This window comes from Pan troglodytes, chromosome 4 (assembly GCF_028858775.2).
Source record: "Pan troglodytes isolate AG18354 chromosome 4, NHGRI_mPanTro3-v2.0_pri, whole genome shotgun sequence".
NCBI lineage: Eukaryota > Metazoa > Chordata > Mammalia > Primates > Hominidae > Pan > Pan troglodytes.
This window is the reverse complement of record NC_072402.2, coordinates 127,380,485-127,401,072: the sequence shown is the minus strand read 5'-3', so window position 1 is coordinate 127,401,072 and position 20,588 is coordinate 127,380,485. Positions and strand designations below refer to the sequence as shown.

Sequence of the window (20,588 nt, the reverse complement as noted above, 5' to 3'; positions counted from 1 at the left end):
ACAATGGTTGAACTAATTTACACTCCCATCAACAGTATATAAGTGTTCCCTTTTCTCCACATCTCATCAGCATCTGTTATTTTTTGACATTTTAATAGTAGCCATTCTGACTAGTGTGAGACAGTATTACATTGTGGTTTTGATTTGCATTTCTCTAGTGATCAGCGATGTTCATATGATTGTTGGCTGCATGTATGTCTTCTTTTGAAGTGTCTGTTAACGTCCTTTGCCCACCTTTTATTGGGGTTGCTTGTTTTTTGCTTGTAAACTTAAGTTTGCTATTGTTGCTGGATATTAGATCTTTGTTAGATTCATAGTTTGCAAAAATTTTCTCCCACTCTGTAGGCTGTCTGTCCACTCTTGGTGGAAACTTGATAGTTTATTTTGCTGTGCACAAGCTCTTTAGTTTAATTAGATCCCATTTCTCTCTCTCTCTCTCTCTTTTCTTTTGCTTTTGTTGCAATTGCTTTTGGAGTCTTTGTCATGAAATCTTTGCTTGTTCCTATGTCCAGAATGGTATTGCCTAGTTTGTCTTCCAGGGTTTTTTACAGTTTTGGGTTTTACATGTAAGTATCTAATCCATCTTGAGTTAATTTTTGTGTATGGCCTAAAAAGGGGCCCAGTTTCAATCTTCTGCATATGGCTAGTAAGTTATCCCAGAGCCATTTATTGAACAGATTTGTCAAAAATCAGATAGTTGTAGGTTTGCAACCTTGTTTCTGGGTTTTCCCTTCTGTTCCATTGGTCTATGTGTCTGTTTTGTCCCAGTATCATGTTGTTTTTAGTACTGTAGCCCTGGAGTATAGTTTGAAGTCAGGTAACATCATGCCTCCAGCTTTGTTCTTTTTGCTTGATTGCCTTGGCTATTTGGGCTTGTTTTTGTTTCTATATGATTTTTAAAATAGGTTTTCTAATTCTGTGATGAATATCAATGGTAGTTTAATAGGAATAGCAGTGAATCTATAAATTGCTTTGGGCAGTATGGCCATTTTAACAATACTGATTCTTCCTATACATAAGCATGGAATGTTTTTCCATTTGTGTCATCTCTGATTACTTTGAGCAGTATTTTCTATTTCTGCATGTAGAGATCTTTCACCTCCCTGATTGGCTGTATTCCTAGGTATTTTATTTTTTGTGCATGGCAATTATGAAAGTGATTGCTTTCAGCAGGCACACTTTTGAGGGAAACCGAAAACACTGGCACAAGGTTAGTTCATCATCTTTGCAGCTTTAACCTGATAGATGCCCACTATTGTGTCCTGACATTAGGTGCCAACTGGAAAAACATATCATCTTATAGACTCATGAAGACAGAAACTGAGGTGGTGAAGGCTGCCATAAACTGAAGGGAGTGTCCTGACATTAGGTGTCAACTGGAAAAACATATCATCTTATAGACTCGTGAAGACAGAAACTGAGGTGGTCAAGGCTGCCATAAACTGAAGGGAGAATTCCAGAGGGAATAGAATTAGAGGAGCTTAAGTCTCCCCTTGGCACCTGACCCATACATACACAACACACACTACAAATAGCACAGATAAGAGAAAAATGAATTGATCTAAGATATGAGCTGCTGCCTACAATAGATGAGACAAAATGTCCAGTTTAAATCTAATTAATATAATTGCCTGTGAAAACAAAAAACAGTCTTTGAAGGAATATAACAGAATCCAGAGCTTCTACAACAGGGGTCAGCAAACTCTTTCTGTAAATTGCCAAATAGTATATATTTTAGGCTTCTTGGCCAGGTGGTCTCTGTTGCAACTATTCAACACTGCCATTGTAGCTTGAGGGCGGCCATAGAAAATAAATGAAAAAATGTGTGTCACTGTGTTCCAGTAAAACTTTAAGCCATAGTTTGCTCATGTTTGCTCTATAATATAACAACAACATTTCTAGTATAGAAGTAAAAATTACCGGCTATGTAGAACAGCAAAATGCAACCCTTTCTTTAAAAATGTAAATAAACAATTCAAACCTGAGATGACACATGTGTTATGATTTTCATAAAATTTGAAACTGACTTTATGAATATACCTAGTGAGGTAACGGAAATTGGCTTGTAATAAATGAAAAGCTATCTCAAGAGAAAAGTTTAAAAAAAGTAAATTGAAACTTTCACTTTAGATGTGAAAAATACAATATGTAAAATTAAAAGTTGACTGAATGGATTTGAGCAGGATGGAAATGATAAAAATTCAGTAAGCTTGAAAATAGTTTAAAGGGAATTACCCACTCTGAAGGAGAAAGGGAAAATATTGAAAAATGTGAAAGATTTACAGAAAGCTGTGAGATTATATCAAAAAAATTAATGTGTGTAACTGTATTCTCAGGAGAGGATGGAGAGGTAGGAAAGTATTTAAAGGAATGATCACTAAAACTTCTTTCCAAATTTGAGAAAAGGCATAGATTTACAAAATCAATAAGTTCAACAATCCTCTAATGGGATAAATATGCAGTAAATTATATGTAGACACATTATAGTCAAGCTTCTGAAAACCAAAGATAAAGAGACTATCTTGCACATAAACAGGGAGAAATAACAGATTACTTACAGGGAAATGGCAATCCAAGGGCTATACATTTCTCATCTTAAATTATGGAGAAGAGAAGATAGAGGAATGTTTCTGAGATGGTAAAAGAAAAAGAAAAAGTCAACCTATAATTTTATATCTAGTGAAAATATATTTCAAAAATTAAGATGAAATGAAAATTTTCAGGTGAAAGAAAATTAAGAGAATTTGTCATTAGCAACCCAACTAAAAGACATGGAGAAGGAAAATGAAACCAAAGGAAAACTCCTATCTTCAGGAAGTCATGAAGAACAATGGAAAGGGTAAATATCAAGCTAAAAGTAAAAGACTATTTTTACATTCTTAATCCTTAAAATACATGCAATGTATATTAAGTAAAATGTATACAATTTGATTGTATGGTCTACAATGTACACAGATGCTATATTATATCTATATCTATATATATCATGACTATAGTACAGAAAAACTGAATGAGGAAGTCTAAATGCACATATGTGGTTGCATATTCCAATAATTCCAAATGAAATAGTACTATAATAACTCTAAATAGATTCAGAAAAATTGAGAGTTTATATTTTAATCCCTAGAGATGAGTTTGGCAAACTGTGGCCTGGAGACTGGCCAACTGTCTTGCTCATCCCATTACATATTATCTATGGCTGATTTGAGCTAGAGCAGCAGATTTGAGTTGCAACAGAGGCTCTGCTGCTGACAAGCCTAATGTATTTACTATCTGGCCCTTTAAATAAAGATGTGTGATCCCAGACCTAGACCCAGATCAGGCCTCTTAAAGAGGTAAAGGATTATAGCTAAAAATGTAATAGATAAAGTAGGATCCTAAAGAGAATTCAAATAATATAAAAGTAAATTAATGGGGATCAGAGGGAAATAAAGAGTTAAAAAATAAATTATAAAATCTAGACCTAAATTCAAACACATTGTTTAATCAATGATTAAACATTAATGAACTACCTCAATTAAAAGGTTATAATTTTTATAACAGATGAATATCAAGACAACTACATGCTTATACTACAAGAGGCTCAGTTGAAATAGTACACAGATACATTTAAACTAAATAAAAGCATAATATACCATGCAAAAAAATAAACACACAAAATCAGATTAATATCAGATATAATAAACTACAATATAAAAAAGTTCTACCACTGATAAAGAAGATTTTTTCATAATGAAAAGAAATGCAATAAGAAGACATAATGCATCAAGAAGACATAACAATAATAACTGTATTAGTGTCTTGCAATAAAGCCTTACGAGGTATGAATCAAAATCTGACTTAATCGAAGGGAATACACAATTGCAGTCATAGTAGGATATTTAAATTCCCCACTTTAGCAATTATTAGAACATCTATAAACATAATAAAAGACGATTTGTATAACTTTATTAATAACCTTGACCTAATTAATATTTATGAAACACTGACAACTGTGGAAATGCATTCTGTCAAATGCATATAGAACATTCACCTGGATAGATTATAAATGAGTCTCAATAAATTTAAAGAGATCATGAAGAGTATATTTTTGGATCTAGGAGTGGAAAGTTTGGATCATATAAGAGGTGAATGCTTAAGTGATAAAAAAAAAAAAAAAAAAAAAAACACCTAAAATTTTCCCGAAGTGATTATACTATATTCCTAATAGCGGTATGTGAATTCTGATTGCTCTGTATTATCAGCAACAATTTAGTTTTTTCAATTCTTTAAACTTAAGACATTGCAATGTATATGCAAATGTAGGTCTTTATGGTTTTAATTTGCATTTCTTGATACAATATTAATGATGTTAAGCATCCTTTAAGGAGTTTGTTGGCTATCTGCATATCTTCATTTCTAAATTGTCTGTTGAAATGTTTTGCCCATTTTATTGTATTGCTTGGTCTTTTATTACTATTACAGGGATTATATATTTTGGACAAAACCTTTTGTCAGATATGCCTATTATAAATATTTTCACCATTCTGTGGCTTACCTTTTCATTGTCTTAACAGAGTTTTCCTAAGATAAAATAATTTATTTTGATAGATTTCAAACAATAATTTTCTGTTTTGTTTTTCTTTTATGGTTCATGCTCCTGGTGTCCTATTAAAAAAATATTTCCTCTACCTTTTTCCCTGAAGTTTTATAGTTTTGTAGATTCCACATTTAGGTCAATAATACATTTAGGGTTAATTTTATCTTATGATATGATGTAATTTTAAAAGATGAATGTCCAATTGCTCCAGCACAATTTGTTGAAAAGCTTTTATTTACCCATTCAACTGCCTTGTGACTTTTGTTGAAATCAATTGTACACATATGTGAGAGTCTATAATTGGACTCTCTATGGTGTTCCACTGAGGAGTTAAGTCTCTCATCAACACCACATTGTCTTCATTACTGCAGCTTTGTTAAGTCTTAAATCATGCAGTTTATGTCCTCCAACTATTTCATGTTAAGCCTTTTTAAAATCCAAATTCTTGTTGCCTCTGGAATTTTGCAATGCCAAATTACAGAGACTAGGCCTTCTATAGTTCTTCATAATATTAGGTTGGTGCAAACATAATTGCGGTTTTTGCCATTACTTTATTTCAATTCCAGTCTGTGCATTGGCTTCAAGGAGAGGTTTGAGAGAGTCCTACAAACTTGGATGAATCAAGTAGATACAGGAGAAATGTAAAACTGGAACTTTCCATGTCAATATTTAAAGTAATCATATGATTCAGTTATACTATAAGCTTTTCTATCCATTTAATACATATGCAATTCATAGTGTGCCTAGTTCACAAAGACAGGATCTTAAGTTTCCTGGAGGTCTTCAATTTTATCACACTTCCTTCCTTTTCAGAAAAAGGTTAACTCCTACGGGGCCACTTCTTACTATTTCTAGGGAAAAATCCTTCCATACCTCTGTATTTTCAGCCAGTCTAAGTAATTTCAGGAAGCTATTACAATGACTTGATGCAGTTGGAGCTGGCTCAGCCACAAGATGCCAGATAGCCTGAAGGTACCCACCACCAATTGCTAAGGACTCAGGAACAAGGCCATCCAAGAAGTCAGCCATTAATTCTGCAAATTTATGCAGAAGAGTGAGCTATTATTGCCTGTGATCAACATTTTTCACCAGAATCTCTACATCTGTGCCTTTAAACATTTTGCAGATGTAACTTGTTATACTAAGGGTAAATTTATATCATTAATTAGATCAGCATTATGCAATAATGCTGAGCCTCTAGTGTTTGTGTTTAAATATCTGTTTATAAGTATGGAAGTGAAACATCTAATTTAGATGCTATGGCCCAACTGCCTTTGTCAGATTCAGAGTTACCTTGTTTTTAAGATTTTGCCTGAAACATACATATTGAAGGTTGCTGTGAACCCTCACACTACAAATCTTGATGTTTATTTGTAATTGATTAGAAATGAGCTGGTCATAAGGATGCCTAATTGAATTATGAATAAGCTGTGAAACAAGCTACCTTCCCTATAGCATAGGTAGGCTTTTATGTAGTCATTGCATTAATATTCTAAAAGGTTATCATGTTATCTACATGAGTGAAAAATTTAGAATCAGTACCCCATTATTCAGTCGGTTCACTTATTCATCAAATATTTATTAAGCACTTACTTGGGTGCTAGAGATGCAATGACAAAAGGGCTGACAACTCTGCTAATGTTAAGGAGCTTACCATATAGGAGATTTGTTTTGTATAGCACTTAGAAGACAGACTGCCAGGTAGGGTGACTCCACATAGAGCCAATTGAAGGTGTATATGTATGTAGCGGAACTACAGTCATGCTTTGCTTAATGATGGAAATACATTTCGAGAAATGTGTCATTAGGCAATGTAGTCATTGTGTGAACATTGTAGAGTGTACTTACACAAGCCTAAATGATATAGCCTACTACACACCTAGGCTATATGGTATATCCCATTGTTTCTAAGCTTCAAACCTGTATAGCATGTTACCTTACTGTATATTGTAGGCAACTGTAAAACAATCCTAAGTATTTGTGCATCTAAACATAGAAATGTTACAGTAAAAATACAGACTATAATCTTATAAGACCATTGTTGTATATGTGGTCCATTGACTGAAATGTCATTACATAGTGCACAACTATTTTCAGTCTTCTACAGTTACAACTATTTTCTGCTATACTTTTAAGTTATACTTCCTGACACCTTATATATTCAGGCATTCCCATATAGCTTCAAATAATGATGTGTCAAACCCTTTGGGAAAAAATATCAACTGTCTAATCTCAGCCTTCATTTTGCTCCACTTGTCTTCAGCTTTAAAAATTTTTTTTTATACTTTAATTTTAAGTTCAGGGGTATATTACAGGTTTGCTATATAGGTAAACTCATGTCACAGGGGTTTGTTGTACAGATGATTTCATCACCCACGTACTAAGCCTAGTACTCAATAGTTATTTTTTTCTGATCCTCTCCCTCCTCCCACCCTCCAGCCTTCAGTAGGCCCCAGTGTCTATTGTTCCCTTCTTTGTGTTCATGAGTTCTTATTATTTAGCTCCCAATTATCAGTGAGAACAAATGGTATTTGGTTTTTTGTTCCTGCATTAGTTTGCTAAGGATAATGGCCTCCACCTCCATCCATGTTCCTGCAAAAGACATGGTCTCATTCTTTTTTATTGCTGCATAGTATTCCAAGGTGTATATGTACCACATTTTCTTTATCCAAACTGTTACTACTGGGCATTTAGGTTAATTCTATGTCTTTGCTATTGTGAACAGTGCTGCAGTGAACATCCACATGCATGTGTCTTTATAGTAGAATGATTTATATTGCTTTGGGTATATACTCAGTAATGGGATTGCTGGGTTGAATGGTAATTATGGGTAGTTTTTTTTAGCTCTTTGAGGAATTGCCACACTGCTTTCCACAATGGTGGAACTAATTTACACTCCCATTAACAGTGTATAATTCTTCCCTTTTCTCTGCAACCTCACCAGCATCTGTTATTTTTTGATTTTCTAATAATAGCCATTCTGACTGGTGTGAGATGTTATCTCATTGTCGTTTTGATATGTATTTATCTAATTATCAGTGTTACTGACCTTTTTTAATATGCTTGTTGGCTGCATGTCTTTTGGAAAGTGTCGGTTCTTGTTCTTTGCCCACTTTTTAATGGGGTCGGTTTTTCCTTTTAAATTTGTTTAAGTTCCTCCCATTCTGTAGGTTGTCTCTTTACTCTATTGATGGTTTCTTTTGGTGTGCAGAGCTCTTAAGTTTAATTAGGTCCCATTTGTCAAATTTTATTTTTGTTGAAATTGCTTTTGGAAACTTTGTCATGAAATCTTGGCTCATTCCTATGTCCAGACCAGTATTGCCTAGGTTGTTTTCCAGGGTTTTTACAGTTTTAGGTTTTACATTTAAGTCTTCAGCTTTTGATACAGCTGATCAATCTCTCTTTCAAAAATATCCTCCTCACATTGCCTCCAAGATCTTAATTTGCTTTGGTTCTATTCCTAACTCAATATACTTTGGCATTTTATTTCTTCTTTCTCCTCATTTTCCTAAACTCTAAATATTGCATTGACCTGGGTCTTAGTCCTTGAAACTTTTCTAACTCACTTGCAATTGTTATTTAGTATCATGTCCCCAATATCTTATGCTTCTTAATGACTTCCAAATATATATCATGGACCTGCTTACATCCCTACTTGGATGTGTAATGGGCATCTCACAACATGACCCACAATGAATTCAAGGGCATTTTGCATTCTGTTTTGTCTTGCTGTATTCCTCCCAAGATAAACGCATAGCTTGTTCTCCCACTTTCTTCAGATCTCTAAACAAATGTCACCTTTCTAGGAAACTTTCCCAGGTCACCTTATAAGAAATAACACCATCCTAACCATCTACCTTGGTAGTACTTCCTGTTTTACCTGAGTTTATATTTCTTCTAAACAATTATCATCAACTAACATATTAGATATGCATTTGCTTATATTTCCTCCAACTAAAATGTAAGTTCCATGGAGGTAGGATCTTTGATTCCTGCTGTATTATTTGTGCTTCATACAGTGCCTGGAAAGTAGTTGGAACTTAATAAATATTTGTCAAATCAATGACTAAATATGTAAATTATCTTTTCCATGGTTCTAGCTATCTATCTATCGTCTATTAGGTTACTACACTTTACATGCTGTACTGATTTGGGACTGGAGTATAAGAGTGGAGAGAAAATAAAAAGGAGAACATTTCTGGAAACCTTAAACCTAAAACTTTATTAGCACAATGTGTAGTTTTAAAACAAGGCGACATCCTAGGATACTGAGAAACAGATTTTAAAAACCTAAATAAACAATCATATTTTCAGAGATCAAGGAAAAAAATCTGTGCAGGTAGGTTATTGGGAAATAATCATATAAATAGAGCAAATAGTTTAGCAAAATGAATCAATTAAGATACTGGTTAAAACTGGTAGTATAGGTGCTATAGGAGACAAAAAAATTAGTTTAAATATGAGATCTGATCTAAGGGTTTTTCCATAGAGAAGACAATATAGCATATAAAGAAGTTTGAGTTCCATAGGAGACTGGAGAGCATCTGATTTTTGGGATTTAGACATAATCTGAGTTTGGATCTAGCATTCTCTGTTAATAGGTATAAGAACTTCAAAGTATTATTTAACTGCTCTAGACCTCAAATTGTTGATTTGTAAAATAGGACTAGACAATATGGTATTTAATGGTTATAAGAATCAAATTATGGTTTTAGGTCTAACATTTAAGTCTTTAATCCATCTTGAATTAATTTTAAATGTTAGACCTAAAACCATAAAAACCCTAGAAGAAAACCTAGGTAATACCATTCAGGACATAGGCATGGGCAAGGACTTCAGGACTAAAACACCAAAAGCAATGGCAACAAAAGCCAAAATAGACAAATGGGATCTAATTAAACTAAAGAGCTTCTGCACAGCAAAAGAAACTACCATCAGAGTGAACAGGCAACCTACAGAATGGGAGAAAATTTTTGCAATCTACCCATCTGACAAAGGTCTAATATCCAGAATCTACAAAGAACTTAAACAAATTTACAAGAAAAAATCAAACAACCCCATTAAAAAGTGGGCAAAGGATATGAACAGACACTTTTCAAAAGAAGACATTTATGCAGACAGCAGACACATGAAAAAATGCTCATTATCACTGGCCATCAGAGAAATGCAAATCAAAATCAAAACCACAATGAGATACCATCTCACACCAGTTAGAATGGCGATCATTAAAAAGTAAGGAAACAACAGGTGCTGGAGAGAATGTGGAGAAATAGGAATGCTTTTACACTGTTAGTGGGACTGTAAACTAGTTCAACCATTGTGGAAGACAGTGTGGCGATTCCTCAGGGATCTAGAACTAGAAATACCATTTGACACAGTGATCCCATTACTGGGTATATACCTAAAGGATTATAAACCATGCTGCTATAAAGACACATGCACACATATGTTTATTGTGGCACTATTCACAATAGCAAAGACTTGGAACCAACCCAAATGTCCATCAGTGATAGGCTGGATTAAGAAAATGTGGCACATATACACCATGGAATACTATGCAGTCATAAAAAGGATGCATTCATTTCCTTTGTAGCTACATGGATGAAGCTGGAAACCATCATTCTGAGCAAACTATTGCAAGGTCAGAAAACCAAACAACCCATGTTCTCACTCATAGGTCGAAATTGAACAATGAGAACACTTGGACAAAGGGCGGGGAAAATATCATACACCAGGGCCTGTTGTGGGGTGGGGGGATGGGGGAAGGACAGCATTAGGAGAAATACCTAATGTAAATGATGAGTTAATGGGTGCAGCAAACCAACATGGCACATGTATACATATGTAACAAACCTGCACATTGTGCACATGTATCCTAGAACTTAAAGTATGATAAAAAAAGAAAAAAAGTGTCAAATTACATCATAAAATAAATAATTAAACACACTATGTGGAAGATATTCAGAGGTCAAAACATTGTAGAATGGCACTAGCAAAATTTAATTGCATGTGATATATTAAAATAATTTCTAAAAGCTTGTAAAATAGTATTTATGGAAAAGAATCTACAATTTAACAGAATCGTGTGTAGTTGATCATCTACTGAGCTTTTACAGTAGGAATGCTTTATAAAAGATGAACATTTTGGATGAACTGATCCATTGATCAGTTCTATCAATTCTCTATACCACGTGAACTGAAACTGTCTCCTGTGCAATGCTCCAGTGACAGTGACCACAAAGAGCCTATTTTGTTGCCTAAAATAATAGTAACTTCAGCCTGTAAAAGTGTCTGCCCACAAACCCAAACCTTTGTACCTCAAAATCTTTCATTTTACCATGAAGATTTAAGAAAGAGGATTGTGACCAGACTTTTGATTGTCTAAAGACTCAGAGGTGAAAGCAGAGTGGAGGTTAGTAGATGAGGTCAGAGAGGTACCGGAGACAGACCTTACAGAACCAATGTCATAATTGTCACACACGATGTGGAGTTCCAAGGATCCATGACTGTGCCACATGTAAACCGTTTGGAATTAGATCACAATTACATAGCAACACCAGTTCCTTTCAAGCTCCATAGTCCGTACAGCCTTTTTTTTTTTTTTTTTTGAGACCGAGTCTCACTCTGTAGTCCAGGCCGGAGTGCAGTGGCGCGATCTCGGCTCACTGCAAGCTCCACCTCCCAGGTTCACGCCATTCTCCTGCCTCAGCCTCCTGAGTAGCTGGGACTACAGGTGCCCGCCACCATGCCCAGCTAATTTTTTTTAAATAATTTTTAGTAGAGATGGGGTTTCACCGTGTTAGCCAGGATGGTCTCGATCTCCTGACCTCATGATCCGCCCGTCTCGGCCTCCCAAAGTGCTGGGATTACAGGTGTGAGCCACCTCGCCTGGTCCATACAGCCTTTTACACATCACATTTGATGCAGCTCCAACTCCATACATTCACTCATTTTAATTCTAAATAATTTGTTCACTGGATATTTCACTTACTCTGTGCCAGTCCCTAGGCTAGATGCTGGAGAAACTCACTCTGCCCTCATGCAGCTTACATACTGGTGGGTGAAACTGATCAAAAGCAATTAATAAACAAATAAGTGCACAACTCTTTTAATAAGAACCACAAACCAAAGAGAGCATTCAATATATTATAATGTCATATGCTTTGTTCCTTATAAAGGATCTTAATTATGCTGACAGTTACCCAAAACAGCATTATCCTCAACAAAGCCAAACTCCTTTGAGGCATTCACAGAAACTGTGGCTGGGTAAAATAGGCTATGTTTCAGCGATACTTAACCAATTTACTCTCAGTGTGGTTATCAGTTTATTCCTGAAGTACAATGTGTATGTGTGTGTGTTAGGAAGAGGTGAGAGGAGATGGGCAGATAGGGGATGGGCAGCAGGAAAGAAAAAAAAAGGTTACTAGAGCTTAAACTCTTCCATCAGTTAAGAAGGTCATTTTGTTTCATCCTTTAGATTTTATGGACCTAACACTACTGTCCTCTCTGAGTAATTACTGACTACTGGAATATTAATACATAAACACTGCTTTACCATTATACATTTTCCCTTTTCTTCCAGTTTATGTAGAAATGTACTCTCTTAATTTTTGTTCCTATAAAAGATACTTCTAAAAATTTATTTTCAGGATTAAAATGTATAGTTCCTCCTCCACAATTACATGTTCATGTTATTGCATTTTTATCAATTATATTTTCATATCACATTTTTACCCATTTCCATATAAGAAAATACAGTTGGCCCTCCCCGTTTGTAGTTTCCACATCCGGGGATCCAACCAACCACAGATTTAAAAAAATTTTTAAAAAAAGAACAATAAAACAATATAAATAATACTAATAATAAAATAACATAGTATAATAATTACATAGCATTTACAATGTATCAAGTTCTGTAAGTAATCTAGGGATGATTTAAAGTATTTGGGAGGATGTGGGTAGGTTATATGCAAATACTACATTATTTTTCATAAGGGACTTTAGCAGCTGGGAGTTTTGGTATCTGCTCAGGGAACAGGATGTGGGTACTGAAACCAATTCCTGCAGATAATGGAGAGAAAACTGTATGGGATTTAAAATAGAAGCATTGAACTGACATAATAAAAATACTTCCCTGATATCAATGTAATTTTCAAAGTAGAAATTATTAGGTCTTTCTTTATTCACTTTGATTAAATGCTCACATCTTATTTCTATCGCTTCCAAAGTATAAGAAAAAAATGCACAAACCTTTTCTTAGAAAATCCTTCTTTTATATATTGGGGTGCTTTTGATCCACAAACCCTAAAATAATGTTACCTTCTCCTACCAATCAATACTTCTAAACAATGAATGAACGCACAAAACCCCCACCTGGATCTTTACCTGCATCTCCTGACAAAAAGAAGCCAATGGCCCAAAAAGGATCTGGCATTGTTCATCAGCAGTGTATGTCATCCCTGGCAGCTTGGAGGGAACCATCACAGAATTGACACTCTGCGGATTTGTTTGTAGCAAGCAGTTACTGGCCTTTGACCTGGCAATAGGCAGGTATGTGTAAACTTTTGAATTTAATGTAAAAAGCTGATATGATTGGTTAGCATACAACAAGAAACACTTTAATAATATCAAAAATATATCTCTAAGCTCTTCCATTGAATACTCATAGAAATTATTCTATATGTCAAAAATCATTTATTTACAATGAAGATAATCATAATAAATAATTTTCAAGTTAAAAGAACTTTATGGTGTACAAAACACATTCATATGAATTAACTCAGTTGATCTACATAACACTGTGAAGTGGGTGTTATTTTATGCATTTAATAGGTATACAGGCTCAGAGTCAGAGAGTAACTTGCCCAAAAGTAGTATGTGAATATAAGATATCAGCTATATTTGGGGATTTAAAGAATGTATGGAAAGCATCCTCAGGTGAATATTAACAGTGTAGATATATTTGTGCTTGACATTGTAATACAACTTTGTATACAACTCTGTAATATATTTTAAAGTGGTATTTGATGTCATAGGAGTCCTGATTCATGTGAAGGCAGCCATACAAAATCATGCATGTTCCTTAGGAACTCATTAGGGCCTACAGAAGGGCTGCTGATGCAGCTACTGATGGTGTGTCTGAAATATCACATGCTCTGAGTGCTCTTCTCTAGACTGTTATGACAAACAGCATGCACGGAATATATTGTACATATAGCCATTTAATAGAAAAATGGGCTTAACTATTTAAAGGATATACAAAAGTGAATAAAGTTCATCTGTGTAGTGAGTTTAGCAAGCTAGGTGTTCCTGTATTTCTCACTAAGACTTGTTTTGGATACCTTAAGCATCTCACTAACTACTCTGCATATTGCTTACTGCTTCAGGTGATCCTTCTATAATTATAGAAATAAGTGCTTTAAAATGAACAAGTGCTTTAAAATGAAAATAAGAACAACAGTAATATTTTTCATTTACTTTTCGAACAAGACAGAAGCTAAGTGTTACTGCCACTGAATGTGGAAAGGGCTATGATAATGGTGGAAACTATTTATTAATGAAAAAACATTTGAAGTGTAGATGTATTACAAACGAAAAGTGAAGATTTTGTTAGAGGGGCCCTGATCTTCGTGATAATAGACGTGCTGGGTGATGAACAGTGTGAATATTTCCACTGGGAAAAATTGAAAAGGCAACTAAATACTGTGACAGATTTTTAAAATCATGATAACAATTTTTCAATCTTACAAATAATCTTAACTGTTCTTTTTGAAAAATGTAGAAATTAAAAAGCAGGGGGTTAAATAACATGTCCCAAACTACACCATGAGTCAATGGAAAAGCCAGGATTGGAACAAAGTACCTTCAGTTTTACTCTGGTGGCCTTTCCACTTTGCCACTCTGGCTTCTCTATTTGTAAAAAGAAACAGCACACATAATCATTCACAAGGCAAAAACAATAAGTGACCTCCATACCTGAGAAATCTTTCCAAATCTTCCTTGCTACATCGAGACCATGAAACGTCACCAAGATTCTGTCCTTTAATCCATTCACCAGACATGATATGAAGACCATCAGCACACGATGGGTGGTCATTGTCATGGTTAATGCCCATGCTGATTTGGAATATAATAAAATTTTAAAATTTACACTAAGTAAATGTTACTTGTTAACTTTTTATAACTGCAGTTAAATAACGGTTAAAATACTTAAAATACTGGGAGCCAAATTTGTTTTAAGGAAATTAGTTTCAAAATAAAATTAGATTTCAGATTAAGTTACTTTTTAAATTTTGTTACCCCAATTTAAGGTAAATATTTTTATTTAATAAAAAACATTTCCCTAATCAACCTATAAAATGACATGTTTAGGTCCTTTATATGGAAATGACCTACAGATATATTCTTTGCATAATAGTACGTATGAAACTCAGAAATAATACATTTATGTTTAACCACACTAGATTCTTGCTGTTGCCTGAATCAAATTTTCTTCAAAATTTGATTTGAAAACACATCTTTTACCAAATTTGAAACCTCATTAATCTATTAATTTCCTATGTCTTTCATTAGACCATCTTCTTCCTCCCACATCATATAACACAAATTATCCTGGCCTTCTTTGTCTTTTTTTAATGAATCCTGAATCTGTTGAAATTCTATTCTAAAAGTCGGACTTATTTCTAAATAGATGTTCTAGAAATACCTTCAATTTAGTATGTCTAAAGACTGCCTTTCTTACTTTCTCTTTCAATTCTCTATTTACTCCTCTATTCTATTTTTCTCTTGCTCTCTTTTTATGCTTTTGCTAGCTACTAAGTTCAGCCAAATAAAGAATCTTCAAGTCATCATTTATTTTTTTCCTTTCCTGAATTATCACATAGGCTCTATTTCATTAACTGTTAGAGGCAAGCCTTGCCAACTCTACCTTCTAAGTATTTCACTCAACTGTCATCTCCCTTCTATCCTATAGTCACTATTAAAATTATTGTATTGTATCCTTATGACAGTATATACAAAGTCTTGAATTGTTATGGTATTGTACCTGAATTCTGTCCCTCTAATCTTTACCAACATTCTCCCTTCCCCTCCTCCTACCCTGCTCCAGTGAGATCTATTTAAAACACAATCTGCCTATGCCATTCCTATGTTTTCTCATTATCCATAAGACAATTTCCAGCTCTTTAACATGATACATATCCCCTTCATATTCTTTGACATCATTATTAGTTTTTTTACTTAAGCAATACCAAATGACTTGTAGTTTCCCAAACATTATGTTGTTTCTTATTTTCTTGCAGTTAATTGTTACTTAGCATTTTCTAGGTATCATAAATCATATAAGGGAATTTATAAACTTGAGTTAAACAACCAAATGTGGTAGAAATGATTATAATATGCATTTTGCAGATGAGAAGTAACTTGTCCAAGATTATACATTGAGAAATTGGAAAGTAATAATGTTTGAACTGAGGTGCCTGGCTCTAGAACTCATATGATTAACCATTCCACATTGGGCGTCTATAAATTCCATCCTGCAACCCCATATGTTGTCTAAAGTGCCTCTCCTTCAGCTTCTTTGCCTGGACAAACTCAAATTCTACTTAATCATCAACATTAATGCAGTTTACTTCTATCAGGTTTTCTTTCACTATCCCCTACCTCACCCATTTGTACTATCTCTTCTGGAAACAACATAGGATTCTGTGAACAACATTGTTACAGCATTTTCTATACTGCATTATAAATTTTTACTTTTGGTTCACTCTCCAAATTCTTGAGACTCTGTAACCAATGTTGAATCATGGGTTCAATGATCATGTAGAAAAAAAATTATATAGTCTCTTGTGAATTCTCATAATGAGGCCAGTAAAATATTTTTGTGGATGAGGGTTAGTACTGAAGAAGCAGAGAAAAGTCCATTTTTGTACATGCATAGCCAGAGATAATGGCAGGATAGTCCATTATTCTCTTTTCTTTTCTGTTATGGTCTAGATAATAAATAAAATTGTTTTCATAATGAAAAATTCACAAGAATATCTATATTGTGTTTTAAAACATGAAATTAAAAGAACTGTTATAGAAATTGCTAAGGGAAATTACAATGAGAGTATCTATGTTTCTGCAAATCAAAACAAAATTTTTAAAAACTACCAAACTATATTTTTAAGATGAATTATGAGTTTGAATCAAAATTGTTAAAATTAAATATGTTTTTGAAGGAAGAAGATAATATGAAAGGAATAAATAAATTCCATCCATATCATTAATGAATTAAGACTAATTCTATCACCATGCTAAATTTAACTATAAAAATTCTGGTATAAATAAAACTAAAACACATTATTGAATATTACTTTTCACTTTTGGTGTTAGAAAAATTCACCAGTGAATCATACTTTTCTTTCCTATTCTAATTAATTTCTTCAAATAGAGTCTGTAGCAACACATATTAATAGAATAAACAACAGAGAAAATAGGAAGATAAATGTTTTCATACTTTGAAGATAAAGAGGAAAAATAAGAGATTATATGAAATAGGTATGAACCAGTTCAATTAAAATATTAGAAGGCAGAGTAAAAAGATGTTGAAGGTAGAAAGTGATTTAATCTCTGTATCTTCCCCTTGTTAATGTGACCAAAGGCAATTTAACAATAAATAAGCCTGCCTCAGTTGCCTTATTTGTTAAATATACTTCCTTGACTGATTTGTTGTGATGACTGCATCACATGATATGTAGTGCCTGACCAGTGCCTGGAATACAGGCAGACCATAATGATCCTCTATACTGGGGAAATAAATCAGAGAAATTTTATTATATGATTCTAATTTGTCAAAAGATACATAAACAGATTTATCATTAATTATATTAAATTCACTTTGCTGCATTTTGCTTTCTTTGGTGAAAGTGTGCCCTTCAGAAAAACCAAGAAAATAACAATCAAAAGAATTTACTTAGATATTAAGTTAAAATAAGAAATTATAAATATGACATAATATCACAAATCAGTAAAAGTGGCTTAATGTAATTCTAACTGTATGGTTCAAATGCAGCCCATCAGTGTCCTGTCTCCTCTCTGCCATGGATTCTGGCTACAGCCCACATCAATGGGTGACCTGTTAATTAACAAACACTTGCCATGTGGAACGTGCTTGACTCTTCCATCTGTGGTGGCATAATCTTTCAAACCATACACAAATGCTATTATTTTTGAAGGGTAACTAGTCTTTCTCAAAAATAATAAACCTTCCTAAATAATGTGTCCCAATGAGGGAAGGAGAGGGATTGCTTCCAAGATTTGGCAATTTGGACATTTTCCCAACATAGTGTAATAGGATTTTCCAAATATGGATGATTACAACCTCTCATCCAGATAATCATTTTCCTTTTGGGATCCTGGTCCTGATTCTGATGTAAGAAATTAGCTTCAGCCATGGGGAGGTCTGGTGATTCAAGCATTGTTTACCAGTAGTTAAATTTTCCTAAAGCCATTTAACTCATAACAGAAAAGATTATCATTAAATTGGGACAGGCTTTTTTAAGCACACATCTGGAATTATCAGGAAACAATGCTTAGTCCTGACTCAACAGGTTTGAAATAAAACAATTAATTGTGTTCCTTAATCTGTGCCAGCTACTCTATTAACCACTGACAATGATATCACTTAATCCTCACAATATTCCCATAATGTATCTATTATCATGACTTCTATTTTACAAATGAGGAAGTTGCTGAGGTTAATGGTGAAGCTGTGACTCAAATCCGGGCAGTTTGATGCTCACACAGATGAACCTCTAAACTACCACACAATAGTGCTTTTCTTTCTGGATCAAAACTCTCACTTTTGGAGATGATTTATTGTTTTCTGAACAATTTTAAATGCCTCTGTTCTTTTAGCAGAAATGTACCTCTACATGTAGAACCTTGTAACCAAGTCACATGCATTGCATGGAAAACATTCTCTAAGTAAGACATTAGCAACACCTCTCCTCACACTGCAATTGAACTACATTTTAATAATCTCAGTTTAAATTCATTTTGACAAAGAGCCTTGGGCAAATAAACTCTTCACTAACATTGTACATGGTTGTCAAGTCAACTGAAAAAATATTTTTATCTTATAAAACTTCTCAACTTGTTTAAAAATCTTTGCCAGGAAGTTTTGTGATATCCTGCGGAAAGCTGGAGAAGCATTTGGATTTTGAAGATGGTCCCTTTTGATGTTCAAAGAATTAGGGAGGAGAAGCCTTATGAATTCACTAATTTTTTTGGATAATTTGGAAAGGATCTGATTTGTAAACAGTAATATTTTAAAAGAGTGGGCTTTTTATGCTGAATACATTAAGCATTTTTATGACATAATATTTCCCACTAAAGCCATATATTATGTGGAAACATTAATAAAAGAAAGAAACAAACTATTACAATGTCTTACTGGAAGTAGATTATATTTATACAAAATGACATTTAATTACATATTTCTTAGAATTCAGTGGTATATCTAAGTCTATATAATTTCACTATTGTGTGTTCATGGAGAAAAAATTCAGACATTCAGAAATACAATATATTTTTGTGTCATATTTCTTTTTATATTTTAAGTCATTTCAATTTGCACAAACAATGAAACCTACTTTTACTGGCAAGCCAAAAGGCTATATAAAAGCAAGGTAAAAAATTAGAGGTTAAAAGAAGAAAAGTAGAGGTACAAAAAAGATTCCTTTTGACGTTGTCGTGCATTATATTACAGGTTTATCTAACAATGTACATACACTTGTTGAGAACCCACTACTGTGCTGAACTGTAGTCAAAAAGATAAGTAAGACTCAGTTCCTACATTCAAAGAGTGTATTATCTACTGCGATTGGAACACTATCCCTTGCTCTTGGATAGCCAGTGGATGCCTGGATCCTGTTAGTCCTATATTCCTTAAACCAATACTACTTACTTATCTGCCCCTTTTCAATTCTATTGCTATCAACCAAAATTGGTGCTGATTCTTTTTACTTCTAGATTATTGTACTGTCTGCCTGATTGTCCTCCTGCTCTTTAACTCTTTGCCTCTTAAACCATGCTTTAATGGTGCTAGTTCTTATGAGTGTATTAATATAAAAAAGCTAGTTTCCTATGCAAAAACTTTTCATTTGCCCTGGCAAACAGAGATTCTAAAAATGTTAATAATGAACCACTTGCATCAGAATCATAGGGCATGAAGACATTAGAGTAGTTAAAATGCAGATTCATGGGCCTGCCCCCAACGAATTAAAATAGAATATTTAGAGGTAAGGCCTAAGAAATGGCATTTTGATACATTTTTAGATGATTCTTATTTACTCAAAATTCTGGAAAGCAATGATCTACAGGATGAAATCCACTCTTTATCTCATTATTCAAAATATCTGTAAACTGATATCAATCTGATTTTCATAGTTAATTCCAGCCTAACCTTTTGTATAGTTCCTTTCCATTAGAATACCTTCTATTCTTTTGGCTTAGGGTTGACTTGGCAATGCGGGCTCTTTTTTGGTTCCATATGAACTTTAAAGTAGTTTTTTCCAATTCTGTGAAGAAAGTCATTGGTAGCTTGATGGGGATGGCATTGAATCTATAAATTACCTTGGGCAGTATAGCCATTTTCACGATACTGATTCTTCCTATCCATGAGCATGGAATATTCTTCCATTTGTTTGTATCCTCTTTTATTTTGCTGAGCAGTGGTTTGTAGTTCTTCTTGAAGAGGTCCTTCACGTCCCTTGTAAGTTGGATTCCTAGGTATTTTATTCTCTTTGAATCAATTGTAAATGGGAGTTCACTCATGATTTGGCTCTGTTTGTCTGTTATTGGTGTATAAGAATGCTTGTGATTTTTGCACATTGCTTTTGTATCCTGAGACTTGGCTGAAGTTGCTTATCAGCTTAAGGAGATTTTGGGCTGAGACAATGGGGTTTTCTAGATATACAATCATGTCATCTGCAAACAGGGACAATTTCACTTCCTCTTTTCCTAA

At 33.9% G+C, this 20,588-nt stretch overlaps 1 protein-coding gene across 4 annotated transcripts in view; it reads right to left on the bottom strand.

The window, feature by feature from the left end:
* Positions 1-20,588, bottom strand: part of ADAMTS19 (ADAM metallopeptidase with thrombospondin type 1 motif 19) — a 281,046-nt gene that overhangs the window by 105,316 nt on the left and 155,142 nt on the right. For all 4 annotated transcript variants that reach the window (XM_009449594.5, XM_517910.8, XM_054684567.2 and 1 more), the window contains 2 exons: positions 14,555-14,695; positions 12,965-13,115 (listed from right to left, as the gene is read on the bottom strand). In XM_009449594.5, the coding sequence (XP_009447869.2) occupies positions 12,965-13,115; positions 14,555-14,695 (292 nt within the window). The remainder of the gene's footprint in view (positions 1-12,964; positions 13,116-14,554; positions 14,696-20,588) is intronic.